This window comes from Musca autumnalis, unplaced genomic scaffold, assembly GCF_047663935.1.
Source record: "Musca autumnalis isolate F117 unplaced genomic scaffold, ASM4766393v1 scaffold_1, whole genome shotgun sequence".
Classification (NCBI taxonomy): domain Eukaryota; kingdom Metazoa; phylum Arthropoda; class Insecta; order Diptera; family Muscidae; genus Musca; species Musca autumnalis.
The window spans coordinates 234,411,393-234,430,225 of NW_027411644.1; the positions used below are offsets into that span (position 1 = coordinate 234,411,393).

The 18,833-nt window shown below is 35.4% G+C and overlaps 2 protein-coding genes across 3 annotated transcripts in view; one reads left to right on the forward strand and one right to left on the reverse strand.

The window, feature by feature from the left end:
- Positions 1–15,502, reverse strand: part of LOC141389231 (uncharacterized) — a 57,775-nt gene extending 42,273 nt beyond the window's left edge. Inside the window, exon 1 of the mRNA XM_073960470.1 lies at positions 15,389–15,502. Coding sequence (XP_073816571.1) covers positions 15,389–15,400 — 12 coding nt within the window. The 5' untranslated portion in view covers positions 15,401–15,502. The remainder of the gene's footprint in view (positions 1–15,388) is intronic.
- Positions 11,797–15,301, forward strand: Tpi (triose phosphate isomerase). 2 transcript variants are annotated; one of them, XM_073960471.1, is made up of 3 exons: positions 11,797–11,963; positions 12,059–12,640; positions 14,698–15,301. In XM_073960471.1, exons 2-3 carry the CDS (start codon positions 12,104–12,106, stop codon positions 14,902–14,904), a joined length of 744 nt encoding a protein of 247 aa, XP_073816572.1. In that variant the 5' UTR covers positions 11,797–11,963; positions 12,059–12,103; the 3' UTR covers positions 14,905–15,301. The 2 variants fall into 2 exon arrangements, with proteins under 2 accessions (XP_073816572.1, XP_073816573.1); XM_073960472.1 differs by having other exon boundaries at positions 11,882–11,993.
- Positions 15,503–18,833: the final 3,331 nt, after the last annotated feature.

Sequence of the window (18,833 nt, forward strand, 5' to 3'; positions counted from 1 at the left end):
GTGGTTGTTCTTTCTCTACTTTATAGAAAAATTCTATTGTTTGTACAGTATTTTTAAATGAAATGCAAAAATGCAATTTTCGTATTTTTTTAACGAAAATTTTATACAATATATGCTTGTAAACTGTTGTATATGTATGTACATTTTAGAAATGTTTACTAAAATAATTATTTGTATTTATTCAGCCTTATTACGGTTGGCGTAGTCGTATCCAAAATTGCAAATTGACGTGTCGTAACGTCTAATTGGTATTATGTATGTCGTACACGACATTTTCGCAACGACTAATTGGTATTATGTATGTCGTATACGAGATATTACAACTCTGTATGCCATTCTTTTACAATTTTGCTACCACGAGAGGCGTTTTATTACGAGAAACGCTGTGAAATTAGTCGTTAGAGATTTTGTTGACGACAACAGACAAATTTCTTAAAACGTTAATAAAAACGAACAAATAAAATGGATTTAAACAAAAGGTATGTGTCTATATAACAAAAAGATTATACATTCGTATAAATTTTATAATATTGCACATGTTTTAGAACAAAAGTCACCACAAAAAAGCAGTTGTCCAGATTTTGCAGAACAATAGAAATTTGGCCAGAGGTTACAGCAATGGAATAAAAAATTAGCGTGAAAGAAGAGTGGAATAAAATTAGTACGAAACTCAACATTTTAGGACCGCCAGTACGAACAGGTGAGGGTTGGATGGAAGTCTGGGCTGACTTCAAATTCAAGTTAAGGAAGAAGTTAGTTCACAATAAGGCGGAATGTCGTGCTACAGGTGGAGGATCCTTCAAGCAGTACATACTAACAGACACGGAAGAAGCAGCATCAAGCTTGTTACAATTGTAAACGCGGACAATCAGTCAATTGGAATCCAGCAGCCTTCAACGCTTCGAGAAACAACCACTGAGCAAGAACTGTTTGAAGCATGTATAATCCATGAAGATTTAGAAAACCACGATCCCTGCACAGTTACTCCCCAAAGCGTAAGCAGGTCTCATGCAAAAGAGCCGCAGGTCGCAGTGAATCAGGATCCCCGCACAATAAACTCTGTAAGCATAGGTATCACTCATGGAAATGAGCAACAGGTCCAAGTGAACCAGGATCCCTGCACTCTAGTCACAAATACCCCTCACAGAAATGGATTTCAGCAACAGCAACTGAGTATCAGTCATGGAAAATATGTTTAATTCTTGTCGTAACTGTTTTCGTCTTACGTTTAAATCGTTCGAAGTATATTCATCCTCATCGTCAGATATAAAATAACCCACACTTAATATTTTTATGGTTTATTAATAAATAATTGTTTTTTTATTTTAACTGACTCTATTTTTTTTGTTTTCTTTTTTATAACAGGGTGGCGTGTAATAGTCGAAAATGTTAATAATCTTCAACACCCTGTATTTTTGCAATCTATTACAAAACAGACGTAGTCGAAAATTTTACATAATACCAAAAATTATTGACTACGACAACGCCTACGACTACGTCTACGACACTTGAACGCCTACGACAACGCCAACCGTAATAAGGGTGATTATAAAAACAAAATACTTTAAATAAAAAACGAAATATATTTTTGTGTCGATATTGTAATTTTACCTATAACAGCCGTGAAGTTATTATATGGTCTATTCTGGTACTGGAAAAATCTGCTAATTTTTACTATTTTGCTCGATAACATAAATGAAAATTTGTTATCGTAGGAAAAAATAGTAGCTTCTTGCAGGTTCTGGAACAGGCATATACATATAATGCCTGTTCCAGAACTGCAACAATCTACTAATTGTTACCATTTTTTTTTTCGATAACATAAAGGAAACTACAGCATGGCAACAGTAAAATCTAAGTTTTTATTTTTGTTTTTTCTTTATCTCTTTTTCGGCTTTTTTCCATCTCCCCCATGGACCGCGATAAGTGAAAGGTACAATTGTTTCACTTGCGAAATTGTTCACTAGTGAAAATCCATGATAAGGCTGGTAGCTTCTTGCAGGATCTGGAACAGAGCAGTGTTGTAAATATAATGCCTGTTCCAGAACCTGCAAAAATCTACAAATTTTTACTACGATAACAATTTTTCCTTTATGTTATCGAAAAAAGTAAAAATGTCGTCGGTGTCAAGTGTTCCATTGTTGACATTTTGAGATAAAGGTACCTTACTAGGCTTTAAAACACGTTCTTTCAGATTTTAATCGGGTTTCTTCTATCTCTTTAAAACGCGTTCTTTCAGATTTTTTAATCGGGTTTCTTCTATCTCCTATAGTTTTTGAAATATTCAAATGCCAATATGTGCAATATACACATTGTGACGCAAAAATGTTGTCTTTTTGTTCCATATCCAAAGCATGGCGTATGGAACACTTAAGCATGACACCGACAATGTGTAGATTCATGCAGTTTTGGAACAGACCAAATGATAGGATGATGAGTGATACCTATGAATGTATCCTCCATTGAGATATTTTTTCGTGGCCAATTCAATGTTTTCTGATATAATGACCCAACAGTTTTTAAATACGCATCCTTGACAAACTAAAATGCCTGATTGGCACGATAATAGCTATTGAAAGAAATGACCTTCAAAATTGGATCCAGTCCCAAGATGTGCTATGTCACACTTTTTCGTTTTAATCCAGTCCTGAGAAATGTGTCCCGAAATGCTTTAGGGCCACTAATTCACACACCACTCGCACTTAAATTTTTAGAAGTGGGTAAGAAGCTACTAATTTTTACTACGATAAAATTTTTTCCAAAAAAAAAAAAAAAATAGTAAAAATTAGTCCCAATTTACATTAGGCGAGTTTACTTGCGGCAATTGTCAGTTTGATGGAGAGAGAGGTGAGGTATATGGTAACCCTTTGCCTCTCAACACCCTCTCTCACCCACAAACTGACAATTGCCGCAAGTAAACTCGCCTAATGTAAATTGGGACTTAGTAGATTCTTGCAGTACTGAAACAGACCAATTGTTGTCATGACTGCAACATTAGTAGTGTTCCTTGTTTAAAGTATTTGTGTTGCTAGATCATAAATATCCCTTCTGACATGCCTGTGTGGGGGGTCCTATCCACCATATCGTGATTAGGATATCTCTCACGGTAACACACGAAAGCATTGTGTTGCTGTACTGAAAGAATCTGTGACTATTCATGTAGATGATCCAAGACATTCAACTCTGCTCTCACCTCTGCCTTGCGTGTGGTGAGCGGAGCAACGATCGATTTAATGACGGATACTTGCATATTCCTCGCATGGACGAAGGTGGTAAGATAAGTCAAATAGGGGTTCACAAATGGCATCAGTAGTGGGATTCTCTAACACATTTTTCGAGTTACCGGTAGGACTTAACGACTACTACATTTTCGTAGCTAACTTACTGAAAAATTTCGTTAATTACCGAAATTATGAGCATTATAATATTGCCGATAACTCGAAAAATGAGTTACAGAATTCCACTACAGGGAAGGTACCTGACGCCAATGTCGTTTGTAGGGGGCGGAATACAGGAGAGGTTAAACATATAAATTCTTGCGGGTTCTGGAGCAGACGTACTCTCTTATCACAAATAAAAACCCAAATCATAGGTATTGTTTTTTTTTTTTAAAGCAAGGCACATTTATAGAAGGTAGAAGTGACTATCAGCAGTATTTTTACTTTTTTTTTTGTAAATTTGGTTTTCAAAATGTAATAGAGTCTACTCATGAAACTTAAATCTTGGAAATATGCTTCCATAAAATACTTCTTTTCATCTTAAACGTGTAATAAAAATGTCATTTTGATTCAAATTTGTTCTATTTTAGAGGATTCAAAATGTAGGCTGACTTCATAAATGCAGTATTAAAGGCCTGCGTACATAAGCTGCTTTGCCTGATTGCCTTGCTTACCTGCTTCATTTCTGACGTAATAAAAATAATAGAATAAAGACGAAATTTCGAACTGGGTTGCCATCAGTTGGAAATTAGGTCGGCCTTCTTTGTTCTTTTATTTTTTATTGAAGCAGCAAAGCAAGGCAATCAGGCAAAGCAGCTTATGTACGCAGGCCTTTACATTCTCTTATGTTACACCCTGAAACTTTCATACGAAACTTTCCCACTATTTTGGCGTTCTTATGTCGAGTTCCCCATTACAGTAATTTCATAAAATTACTTTTGTATGGAACTCGATCTATGAACGCCAAAATAATGGGAAAGTTTCGTATGAAAGTTTTAGCGTGTAACATAAGAGATTGCAAAAAATGACAATATTGTTACGGAATTAGATTTAACTAATCTCCGTGTAGACGTTGTTTTATTCCCCGATACGATTTGTACCAAATAAAACAGGGTTCGTTTTAGATTACGTTTCTACAATGCTTTATTTACTTTATTACACTTATTCGGAACTGACTGTTATAGCTAAGTACACAGCTTTACTTTACTTCTTTACTAGTCGATGTTTACACTTCGGTATAAAATTCACAACTACTCGTCATTGCCGGTTCCAATGAATTTATATCCCAAAGTCTCCCTGTTCGAGAAATATCTAGAGCATATGGCAACACCTCGAATCTGTACAACGAACACACAGACGCACATTCGCACTAAGCGAACAACCATACTCACATACATACATGGGGGATGATCAATGACGTAATTACAACAACAAATAAATGTAAGAAAAGAAGTGACAAACTAAACAATAATTACATGACTATGGCAAAACAAAATAAAAGCACATTAATGAAAGGTAAAGAACATCTAGAATAATGAAGATAATTCTACATGATAATTGTTGTTGCTTAAATAAAGTAACTGCGTAATAAAAACTTTACGTTACAATTCAAATTTTTAAATTAACGGAAATTAAACTAAATTAACTTAAACCTATCAGTTACATTCGTAACATTGCCTCCCGCTTAAGCCTGTTCGTCCCGAATAGGCACAGTTCCCTCTCGGTGGTATGGGCATTGGTAACACTGCCTCCCGCTTAAGCCTGTTCCTCTTGACTAGACGCAGTTCTCGTTCCGTAGTGGTGGCAACCGATTTAGATGTACCCTCTACTGCGTCAGCTTTGGACTTCTGCTCTTCTGGACGTTGCTTTCGCTCCAGGAATCTTGACGTTATACCTTCTTTCTTTGTGGTCACCTTCCTAAGTGCCACCTGGTCTTCATCGGACTTGTCCTTCCTTGTTGTACGGCCGCTTTTCGATGGACGTTTCCTCGACGGACATCTTCGCTTTCTCGTCCTCGTTGCTGGATTTTTCCGCTTTCCTACGGGCCAATTGTCGGCGGCTTCCACCTTCAGCGTACGGACATCGACAGCGATCTCGCCGGATTCTGCCTTTGGGCGATGTTTGCTTTCCTCGTTGTAGCCCACACTTATCGGTATTTCCACATTGGACCAAGTCATCACACGGTGCTTTATGTCCAGGTTTATATCGAAGGCAATCATAAAGTCTACACCAAGTATAACTTCGTCCACAATATCGGCCACTATAAAATCGAAATTTCGATTTCCTACCCATACTTAGCCTTTGGTAGGCCTTTCCATGCACCGGGGTCTTCTCGCCTGTGGCCGTCCGCAATTTGACTCCATTTAACGGCAATACCTTCCCTTTTACCAAATCCGGTCTAATAATGGACTTTGTTGCACCGGTGTCCAATGTCAAGGTACGCAATACACCATTGACAAAGCCTTTAACCGTTAAGTTGTGATTCTCCTGCTGGACTATGGCTATAGAAATTGTGGGACCATCGTTTTCATCCTCTGCCAGCGGCGCCTCGTGATTGGCGGAATTCATTTTATTTGATTCACCTGATGTCTCTCTTTCCAGATTCTTGGCCACCGGTTGGTCGTCGCTTTTTGAAGGCGGTGAGGTGGATCTGAGCCTTGTTTGTCTCAATCTGCATTCTCGGGCCAAGTGTCCAGTTTTCCGACAGTTGTAGCAAGTCTTTCTCGTTTTACCAGCCCCTCGTTTCACACGCATTAGTGCATCCTTTAGCGGATCGACAACGGTCTGAGAATTGTTGTCCTCAACTTGCAGTCTCCTCACGTTGTAGGCTTTAGGTTTCACCAGCATCCTCGCGGTTTCTTGGGCCAGGGCAAATGACACGGTTTCTGCAAATGTTCCTATCGGTGCCGCATACGTCGCAAATTTTATCTCTGGATCACGAATACCACTTGCAAATGTCTCAATCTTTATGCGGTCCACCAATGGATGTGTCTCTCCTGGATATGCCAACTGCGCCAACCGCTCTATATCAGCCGCAAAGTCTTGTAAAGTCTCATTTGGCTTCTGGACTCTTCCCCTCAGTTCCATTCGGTAGATCTCTTGCTTGTGTTCACTACCGTACCTACGTTCAAGAGCAGCCATTATATCTCCATAGTTGTTCCTAGAAGCGGCGGGAATACTCTGTAATACGTCAGCAGCATCACCCTTCAATGCCATAAGGAGTGATACCGCCTTTTCGTTGTCGTTCCAAGAATCTCTAGCAGCCACTGTCTCGAACTGTAATTTGAACACATTGAAAGAGGTAGAGCCGTCGAACACTGGAGGCTTAATTTTTAACGCGTTATGGATAGCTCTCACTGGACCGCCTTTAATTTCCAGTTCCGACATTTTCTTTTCTATGCCCAGAATCTTCTCATCTTGAGCCAGAAATTTCTCGTCAACAGACAAAATCTTTTTATCCAACTCTTTAATTTGTACCTCCATGTTTTCTACTCTCTTTTCAATCACCATCGTGATGTTTTCGAGTTTCTCGTTAATTGTTCTGGAATTTACCTCTAATTTCTCTTCCATGCCCTTAGCGATTTTTCTAGAGTTCTCTTCTAACTTTTCCTCCAATTTTCTGGAATTTTCTTCGCTCATTCGACAATTTTCTGCTTTCATTTCCATCACAAGCCTGGAAGTTTCTTCGCTCTTTCTGGAATTTTCTTCCATTTTAGCATCTAATTTCTCCATCATCATAGCCAGCATTGATTTCAAATCGTCACCCCTGGCAGCTAACGATGAAACTTCCTCAACAGTGGATTCGCCCTTTGCCGGTAACTCGACTTCCTCCTTATCGTCGAACTCATATTCATCGATGTTCATTCCACGGCGCTCGAACTCTTCCAACAAGCGTTTTTGTAGTTCGGCCTTGTTGCCAGTAGAACACAACTCCAACTTACTTAGCTCCTTCTTCAAGTCTTCCACTCGTAGATCCTTAAACTTCATTGTAGGATGATCGTAATCCCACTTCTGACACCAATTGTTACGGAATTAGATTTAACTAATCTCCGTGTAGACGTTGTTTTATTCCCCGATACGATTTGTACCAAATAAAACAGGGTTCGTTTTAGATTACGTTTCTACAATTCTTTATTTACTTTATTACACTTATTCGGAACTGACTGTTATAGCTAAGTACACAGCTTTACTTTACTTCTTTACTAGTCGATGTTTACACTTCGGTATAAAATTCACAACTACTCGTCATTGCCGGTTCCAATGCATTTATATCCCAAAGTCTCCCTGTTCGAGAAATATCTAGAGCATATGGCAACACCTCGAATCTGTACAACGAACACACAGACGCACATTCGCACTAAGCGAACAACCATACTCACATACATACATGGGGGATGATCAATGACGTAATTACAACAACAAATAAATGTAAGAAAAGAAGTGACAAACTAAACAATAATTACATGACTATGGCAAAACAAAATAAAAGCACATTAATGAAAGGTAAAGAACATCTAGAATAATGAAGATAATTCTACATGATAATTGTTGTTGCTTAAATAAAGTAACTGCGTAATAAAAACTTTACGTTACAATTCAAATTTTTAAATTAACGGAAATTAAACTAAATTAACTTAAACCTATCAGTTACATTCGTAACAATATTATAAAAAGATGATGTAAATATGTGTGGCAACACTGACATTGTCAAAAAAGAGACGTGTCATTTTGCTGCATTCATGAACGCACACATTGTTTTATTTTTTGTAAGATTCCGTTTTTTGAAAATAAATTTATTATATTGAATAACACTATACAACACTGAAAATGCAAACAACCTCTAGTATGCATTTCTTGAAAGTACCTATTTAGACTACAAAAACCCTAGTAGGGGTTTGTCCTGTCAGATCCAGTTCGGATTTTATGGCCTCATCTAAACCGTGCTAAATCTACACTTTTTTGCATTTATCAGGCCTTTATCTCAGAAACGAATAGGAATTTGGGCTTGCTGTTTTTAGCAATATTGTAGCCCTAAACTAGTAGAAATTATCTTTTGAGAAAACCACATAAGAAAAACTCCAACTAGGCCGTCAAAATCGATCAAATATAGAATATTTTACATAATTGCTGAAATTTTGGTCAGTATCAGCTAAACTAGTGGGAGTTGAACCAAGCAACCTTATACAAATATCTTCAAAATTTTGTTCTCAATAATTCTTCAGAACATTCCGAAACTCTAAAATGCTTTCTTCATGTTGTTTCCACGGTATTTTGCATCATATCTTTTACAACACGTATTTCAAGTACAGTTCACACCAACAGTTAATTCTCGCATTTCGGATTTCACCGCATTATTGACGTATTTATTAAATGGTCGTTGAAAAATATACTGAAAACAACGTGATATAGGCATTTTACAACAATGGCATGTTCTGAAGAGTTGTGTATTACATTCCAGCGAATATTTTTTCAAAAGAAAAAATTAACGGTTTTTGAGATATGTTGCAAAATGTACACAAATTACGGAAATTTTAGATATTTATCTACAAATTTGCTTCAAAGGTCAGAAGAAGATTCTCATTAGTTTCAGAGATTTAGCCCCGAAAAGCTTTAAAAAGTCAATATTTAACCATGTTTAAATGAGGCCATAAAATCCGAGCTGGATCTGACACAACAAAACCCAACTAGGGTTTCTTGTCGTTTGGATCTGTACTTTCAAAAAAATCCTCAGTTCGAATTGTTTGCACAAGATCACCTTAAAAATGTTGCACAGTGTAATTACTTCAAATCCGCCATTTCTTATAGTTTCTTATGTATTTTTCCTGTTTTCTTTGCAAATGTCAGTTGGCATAACAGTACTAAAGAAAAGTCCATTGGTGTGCAGTCCACTTGGAAACACTGCACAAATTCGGCAATTGCTGTGCAGTGTGATGTGTCGCGTGACATTTATGAAGTCGCGACGATGTCAATAAAAAGACATGCTGCATTTATGATGTCGCGACGATGTCATTTGACGCATCATACTGCATTTATGAAGTCAGCCGTACTTATGTTTTTCCTGAGAAAATTTGTAGAACGACCCTACTATTCAATATTTTCTTTGACATATATGGTCTGTTCCAGAACTGCAAGAATCCACTTATTTTTAAATTTTTTTCCGATAACATAGAGGAAAAAATGTTATCGTAGTAAAAAATAGTTCTGGTTCTGGAACAGAGCAATAATTTCTAATACCAACAATGTTGTTTTTCAAATTTGTTAGTTGTTGTAACTGGTGCATCTACCTTATATAAATATGCCTTGGGTTAAAGCATGGCAGAACTACCAGGTAGTGGTATCACACCAGCTGATCGAATATGAAAAGTCAAATCCCTTTATAAAAAAATTATTTTTGTTGTAATTTCCCCAACAACATAAAGAAAGTTTTGACATAACATATTCAAAATTTTACGATGCCACTACCTGGGTAATTGTGCCATGGGTTAAAGAGAGAAAACATATGGTCTGTTCCAGGACTGCAAGAATCTACATATTTTTACCAAGGTACATTTATAGAAGGTAGAAGTGACAATCAGCTGTATTCTTACTTTTTTTGTAAATTTAGTTTTCAAAATGTAATAGGGTCTACTCATGAAATTTGAAACTTCGAAATTTGCCTCCATAAAATTCTGTTTTTCTTCCTAAACTTGTAGTAAAAATGACCTACCACAGTTCTGAATGCTTTATATTTACATTGTCATTCAAATTTGTTCTATTTTGGAGGATTTTCAAAATGTATTTATATTTTTCCTGAGGAAATTTTTGGAACGACCCCATTATTCAATATTTTCTTTGACAATTAATTTTCAATACCAACAATGTTGTTTTTGTAAATTTGTTAGTTGTTGTAATTCATGCACATACCTTCTATAAATTTACCTTGATTTTTACTATTTTTTCCGATAGTATAAAGGAAAAAATGTTATCGTAGTAAAAAATAGAAGCTTCTTGCAGGTTCTGGAACAGAGCAATTAATACCCTAGACAGTAGAGCTGGCAAAAAATCGATGGCACTATCGATAATATCGATTATTATTTAAAAAATTAATATCGATTGATAGTTATGCCTATCGATATTATCGGAATAAAAACCCCTAACATAAAATCCATTGAAATAAATATAAATTTCGCTGGTTTTCGGTTATGTATATGTAAGAAAGCAAGTCCGTACTCACACGTACAGATTTTTCAGTAAAATAAAATGTATTTTTTTTTACATTTTTTATAAAATAAAAGCAGTTGTTTATTCTCCTTTACATTTCTGTGAACTACTTTTGCATAATTTCAAGAAAATCATTGACATTTCCGCCATTTTTATCTCCAAATTAATGGCGATGACAACTTAACGATACAATCGATATCAATCGATATTTTAAAACATTATGTCGAAAATATCTAATGTTGGGAATATCGATGGTTTGCCAGCTCTACTAGACAGACGGCAGAGTTAATTTGCATTAAAAATGTCCTAATTTGAATTAATTTTTCACCCTGACAGACGATAGTTTCTGCATTTATGAAACAGCTGTTTGTGTTGTTTGTTTGTCTGCTAAGTACATTTCATGAAGCTTTACAAAAGTTCGTCAAAATATGCGAAACAAATACACTTTCTACCTTTGACCTTTCACCCCGATGAAGCAAAAATAAATTTAATTTATTCGCGATATTTTTGAGTCTTTTTAATATTATAAAAATATTGCAAAAATTTAAAAAACATTTGAGGAAGATATAACTTTCGATAGAATTGGTATGGTGGGTAATGAAATTTTTTGTGAAAATAAAAATTTGAAAAAGAGATTTGTTAGAAGGCTTGAAAAACGATTAACTGCTATTCTACTCGCGAAAGACCATTACTTATTTTGAAGAAACGCGAAAATTGCTGATTTGCTTTCCCTTTTTATTTTCTTAAACATGGAAGTTTGACAAAAGACAATTGATTTTCAACAGCATTGCCATATTGAAATTGCTAAATTCAGTTTAAATTTCCTTTGATTTTGTGCATTAAGAATGTGGATAATGCACGAATTAATTTGAATTAAGGCAGTTAATGCAAATTAACGCTGCCGTCTGTCTAGGGTATAACAATCGTATAGAATGCAAAGCAAATAAATGAATAAATAAAATTACAGTTTTGATACAACACTCGTGAACTCCCATGAAAAGCTAGTTGTTTTAAAAAGAAATCGTTGTTTATAATTTTCCGAAATAAAACACTTGGTTAAATAAATAAATCTACTTTTAATTTAAAATATTCAACATTTGAAAAATTAACAGTTTTTATCCAATCAACATTCGCAATAAAAGTGGCAACGCTCATTTGTGAATTTATCGATAACATTGATGAGGGAATTTGCTGCTTTCATTCTTGCTTGGCATCACACAAGTCAGGCACCGTTTTACGAACGCTGTTACACGAACACAAGCTTATTATGCAATTGATATTATAAATGTTGTATAAAATTTGTCAAACAATAATAAAAATTCCATTACTGGAAAAATAGAAATATTTATTTACATTTCCCCACGATTCGACATGTTGCCACACCACCAAATCATAACAAAACAAAAACAATCGTTTCTCCCCACACGCAATAATCGATTATCGAAGAAATTCGATAAAAAGTACTTTTGCCGCTGACTTCTTTACTTTTTTTAACTACAACAAGGTCATACAAGGTTATTCGCCAAAAAGCAGTCGTTGAGAAAGGTACTAAAACGAAAGTGAAAGGAGTGAAAAGTTCGTTATTGTAAAAAAGAAAAGTTATTTTATTTAATTTGTTTGTTTAAATTATTTCATTGCAGAATTCTACTAGCCCTCCCGAACAAACAAAAAAGACAACAGCAAAAATGACTCGCAAATTCTGTGTTGGTGGTAACTGGAAAATGAACGGTGATAAGGCCTCTATCACTGAATTGTGCAAAACTCTTTGCGGTGCCACTTTGGATGAGAATGTTGAAATTGTCTTGGGTTGTCCTTTTGTTTATATTAACTTTGCTCGCGATTTGTTGCCCTGCAAATTCAATGTTGCCGGACAGAATTGCTATAAAGTTCCCAAGGGTGCCTTCACTGGTGAAGTCAGTCCAGCTATGTTGAAGGATGTCGGTGCTGGTTGGGTTATCTTGGGTCACTCTGAACGTCGTCATGTTTTCGGTGAACCCGATGAATTGATTGCTGAAAAGGCTGCCCACGCCTTGGCCGAAGGTTTGAAGGTCATTGCCTGTATTGGTGAAAAATTGGAAGAACGTGAAGCTGGTAAAACTGAAGCTGTTGTTGCTAGCCAAATGGCAGCCTATGCTAAGACCATTAAGGATTGGACCAATGTTGTTGTTGCCTATGAACCTGTCTGGGCTATTGGTACTGGCAAAACCGCCTCACCCCAACAAGTAAGTAGAGATAGAAATGTTTAATAGATGTTCGAAAAATCTGCAAGTACTGATAAGAGATTGTTAGACACTTAGCAGAGGGCGAGGTTTAGGTGGATGTTTATTAAAATGGTGGATGTTTATTAAATGTTTAAAGATTTGATTTTGATGCAATGGAGTCTGCAAGGATATTCGTGTTAATGTGGGGAATTGATAATGGAGTTAGTATCTAAATATAAAGTACCTATGGAATACATTACCTAAGTGGGGTGTATTTTGCATATAAATATGTATGTATGTATCTAAATATACCTATACATATTTTCTACCAACTTAGGAGTACATAAATGAATTTGTTAATGCCAAGCGCAAATAGCAAAATAGTCTTGTGTAGACAGGACACTATGAGCAAATTGTTAAGACACTTTTAAACATTTTATTGAAACATGTGTCAATAAATTCATGGACAATATCCAGTTGCGAACATTACGATTAAGGGCATTGATACAATTTGTATATTACAGTTGAGAGACATCAACTAACAACTTAAAATAGAATGATAGGTAGGTGTATAATTGTTTTTCGTAATCCAAATATTATTTCGGTAGTCATCGAGAAGGCGAAATGCGGAAATGAATTTCAAAAACCATTAACTCATGTATACATCCTCCTGCGATTTCAGATAGTAAGCGTCTTTCCAATACTGTTACAACAAAGGTCTGGTTACAGTAACTTTGTTAATTTCGTAACTCCCTCCCTAACATCCCCACAGAGACAAGTAGAGAGTTCTCTAATATCAATGGGACCGATTATATTTATGCCCTCAGATTTTAGGACAACGAGGAAAATCGTTTTACACCCCAATTATGTTTGGACGAATTGTGTTTCAGGCAATTTGGTGTCGATTTATCCATGTCCGACCGTCTGTCTGGCTAGCTGATGCGCACGATAACTCTCGAACGGATCAACCGATTGGATCCAACATTTGACCTTCGTAATATTTTGTCCAAACTGAGGGTCTAACCAATTTGGTCCATACTTTTGCACATCGTAAAATTTTTACCAGATTTAGATCAAGTTCGAGAGTCCACTCCTTCGGGTATCTCCCACACAAAATTTCAGAAAAGTGCAGTTCAAGCAAGACCTTCTCTTTAAGTGCATTTTAAACTTTGTTCGAGTATTCTTTGGATTTTTTACCGAAAGCAATCTTTGTGGTCTTGTTTACAGCGATATTGTTTTTTCGTTTCGGCAACACTTTTGAGATTTAATCACAATCCATATTTTTGTCCACAAGTTGGTACGTACAAAAAGGGCCACAAAATTCTGATATAGCCGGCATTCGATTCGATCTGTCTACAGATTAAAGGTTCAATTCCCACACCCCTTACGGAGAATTCTTCATTTTTACTGAGGGAAAATGTGATGTTTCGCCGAAAAATGTGATGTTCTGTAAGTTATTGGTGGTAATTATGTAGTTAATTCGTAATTGAGTGAAGAATGAATCCTAAAACATTTGAGCGTTGTCTGCCCTTTTTAATTCTACCCAACTTCAGCCAAATAAACAAGCACAAATTACCCCCCTCTACGCATGTATAGATGTGACCTTTAGAAGGTGACAATATTCATTCATTTGTGGAGTTGATGAATCATATTTCACCGTGTTCTTATTAAGAAAAGACCAACTGGGAGTTGAAAATAAAATTAATAAGTTTGATGACCTTTTAAAAAGTAGTGAGCTCCTATTCATTTTTTTCTTTGTAAAGACATGACCCCCCTTAAGGTTTTTGTTATTGATGCCAGCGGAATTTAAGAATGATGTTATGTTGTAGCAAACAAAAAACTGTGATTACCGCATAGTGTATATAATATAAATTTATAAAAAAAAAACAACAAAGGAAATTAAACATTTGGTTTAATTTGGCTACTTGCCTATAATCGGCTTCTATTGTATACAAGTTATAGTAACAGACTAGCAGACCCCTAGAAAAAGTAAACAACTTGCAGACCAATAAAAACAACTTCTATTCAATTCTAAGTAAATCGATCATTAACTCTGTATTCTTTTTTTGTATTTTTAGGCCCAAGAAGTCCATGCTTATCTCCGCAAGTGGTTGACTGAAAACATCTCCAAGGAAGTTTCTGACAGTCTACGCATTCAATATGGTGGCTCTGTAACTGCTGCCAACTGCAAAGAATTGGCTTCTCAACCTGATATTGATGGCTTTTTGGTTGGTGGTGCATCATTGAAACCTGAATTCATTGATATCATCAATTCCAAGAAGTAAATTTTCTACCAAATCGTTACAATTCTCATTGCGCATACAAAAACGAAGAAATATTGTTGAAAAAAGTGTTCATATACAGAAATATTGCATTATATCACTTGTTACGAAAAAATATTTATAATGAATACAAATATCAAACTTGTTAATGTTAGGCAAAAAGCGTTAAAAAAGAAACAACAACAACAGCCATCTTATTTTTGTAGTGCAATTTTATGATTCAGCTTCACCTTATTTGGTTTAATTTAATTTATAATTTTCTTGATTCATTTAGGAAAAAACATGTTAAGAAAATAAAAGCAACTGTGTTGTTTTATTATTATGTTTATAAAATTTACATATAATTTATAATGACAAACAAAAAAGTAAATAAACTCATTCTTTAGTTATAAAAACAAAATGTGTACAGTGCATTTTTATTACGTTATTTAGGTTGAGTTCTGTCTTTCTGTCATTTCAATTTAAAGGAAAAAATGAGAAAACTCACCGGAGTTGACATTCATAATTGAGCTGATTTTTTTTGACATTTTCGTCATCTTGCAACCACTCACTCAATTGGTCATTGTGTTCCAGGTATGTGTTATTAATTGTGCAATATTTCATATGGTAGGCCAAAGTTTATATTCTTTTGAAGTTTTTGTTTTATTGGTGCATTTTGTTGTTATCTCACTTATCAACAGTGCTGCTAATTGTTATTGTTTACACATATTACCAATTTTAGATTGCGTGGGAAATAAAAGTTTTATTACCTTTTGATTATTGGTTTGGTATTCTCAAAGAAAAAACTCGAATTCCCTAGAAAAGAACAACTAATATTTTCGCCAGACACTTTTTGTGGAATGCCCAGATAAAATATCGATTAAATGCACTTTTGTTGTTATTCGAACAAAGGTGTTCAACGTTTTTAATTTCACAGATTGTTTCATTACAATTGCTCTGTTCCAAAACCTGCAAGAATCTACTATTTTTTACTACGATAACATTTTTTCCTTTATGTTATCAGAAAAAATAGTAAAAATTAGTAGATTCTTGCAGTTCTGGAACATACCAAATGTTGATGGATTTCATTTCTCTTGTGCCAGACACTGAAAATAACACATGAAAAATTTTTAGCTTTTAGGAGAGAGAGGAGTTGAAGGAGCTCCCTTTCTCCCTTCTTACCCATAATAGGCTGTTTATATTATAGGGTTTTGTCGGGTTATAGTACGTTTACATATAACCGGATTTAACAAACCCACTGGGTTTTAAATGTCAATTCCATTGCTTATATGTTAAACAAATCCTCATAAAGAAGGTTAACCCGGCAAAAAGCTCTAGTGTGTACGGTGTTTAAACATGGCCTTAACCTTCCTTATGAGGATTTGTTTGACGTATATGCAATGGAATTGACATTTAAAACCCAGTGGGTTTGTTAAATCCGGTTATATATAAACGTACTATAAGCTCAAACCATTTTCATGAACATTTTCATATGGTCTGTTCCAGTACTGCAAGGATCTACTAATTTGTTTACTATTTTCTTCGATAACATAAAGGAAAAATTGTTATCGTAGTAGAAAGTAGTAGCTTCTTGCAGGTTCTGGAACAGAGCAATAGTCTGGCACAAGAGTTACAATCAAGGCATATTTATATAAGGTAGAAGTGACAATCAGCTGTATTCTTACTTTTTTTTTGTAAATTTAGTTTCCAAAATGTAATAGGGTCTACTCATGAAATTTGAAACTTCGAAATTTGCTACCATAAATTACTGCTTTTCATCCTAAACGTGTAATAAAAATGACCTACGGCAGTTCTGAAAGCTTTATATTTACATTTTGATTCAAATTTATTCTATTTTAGAGGATTTTCAAAATGTATTTATGTTTTTCCTGAAAAATTTTTTCGAACGACCCTATTATTCAATATTTTCTTTGACAATTGATTTTCAATAACAACAATGTTGTTTTTGTAAATTTGTTATACCCCATGGCACAATTACCCAGGTAGTGGCATCGTAAAATTTTGAATATGTTATGTCAAAACTTTCTTTATGTTGTTGGGGAAATTACAACAAAACTAATTTTTTTATAAAGGGATTTGACTTTTCATACTCGATTAGCTGGTGTGATACCACTACCTGGAGGCCTATTCTGTAACTTTTAACGACTGTCGATATTGTTTAAATTTCTTTTGTTATTGTAACAACAATAAAACAAACAAATGAAATTGTTGGAAAATAAACAATGAGTAAAGTTGTTAAAAAGTTACCGAATAGGGGGGCTGGTAGTTCTGCCATGTTATACATTCAGCCTTTAAGCTAAAGAGGGTATATACACTTTGATACGACCAAAAATGTGCCTCATCGAAATATTGGTTTTAGACCCCAAGTATGTTTGTACGATATCCGTTTCAGACAATTTTGAGTAGATCTAGCAATGTCCGTCCGTCTGTCTGGCTGGTTGGTGCGCACGATAACTCTCGAACGGATCAATCGATTCGGTTCAAATATTGGGTATCGAAATATTTTGTCCAGATTTGATTTAAGTTCGAAGATGGGCCATATAGGTCCACTCCTTCAGGTACCTCCCCCACAAATGTTCAAAAATTGTCGAAAAATTTGTGCGCCCGATAACTCTCGAAGGGAGTAACCGAATTGAACCAAACTTTGCATATGGTAATACTACCTCTGGGCATACATCAGGTTCGAATATGGATTATATCGGTCCACTCCTTCAGGTACCACCCACACAAAATTTGAAATAAGTGCAGTTTAGTGACACCTCACGAATCGTTATGAAATTTTTTGTAACAGGATGTTCGTGCGGCCCCCGTTACGTCATTGTAATTTTTTTCGAGGGCAAGTCCACATTTCCCGAGATAATTGCGCATAACCTCAAAAAACGCTGCACTATGTCGCGAGTTCAAATAAACGGTGGCCAAATATAAAAGGAGTTGGCGTTGGCAGATGCATTTTAGTATAAATACTTATAGTTCACTGACAATGTCAAGAGTAAAAAATTGGGAATGTTTCGGTATTTTGAATGTTTCGGTATTTTGAATATTTTAGCTAACCCAATGATTACACATGCAAGTAACTTACAGACAGTTGTGTATACATATTATAGTCGAAACTTCAATTTTTTCGAACTGAGACTTGCATGTGTAAACGTTCGGAAAAAAATTTGATGTTACTTTCAAAGCACTTACATTGATTACTGACAAGGAAATTTTGTCGGCAGTGAGGTTGTTAGTTGGTGTGGCAGTGAATATGTGTGAGTGTATTGGTGTTTTTCGAACTGTCACTTGCATGTGTAAACGGGGGGTAAACTTATCAACCAAATTGGTTAAATTTTGAGATGCGGGGTTTTCACTTTACAAAAAACTTTTCCGATAAAAATTATGGACATAGGTCCACGTTTTGATATAGACCCCATGTGACGGTACCTCCCGATTTACGGAATTTTGAAGATTTTACATATGTTTCACGCCCAAATACGCCGAAATTTTGCACTGATGATTCCCAATGGACCAAAAAACTTTTCTGATAAAAATTATGTACATATGTCCACGTTTTGATATAGCTCCAGTAGAACGGTATCACCCGAATTTCAGTATTTTCAAGGTTTTAGCCACATTAAACAACCAATGTAACTGATATTTGGTATTTAGTCTTCGCCAGGTCTTGCGAAATATTTTTACAGTGAATTGTTGGTATTGGTTCACGCTTTGATATAACCCCCGTGGAACGGTACCGCCCAATTTTCGTGTTTTTAATTTTTAGCCACATTATCCACCCAAAATTACAGAAATTTTCATATGTGTTTCAGACAATTTGTCTGTCTGGCTGGATGGTGCGCACGATAACTCTCGAACGGATGAACCGATTTGGTCCAAAATTTGGCTTTCGCAATATTTTGTCCAAATTTAGTTTAAGTTCGAATATGGGTTATATC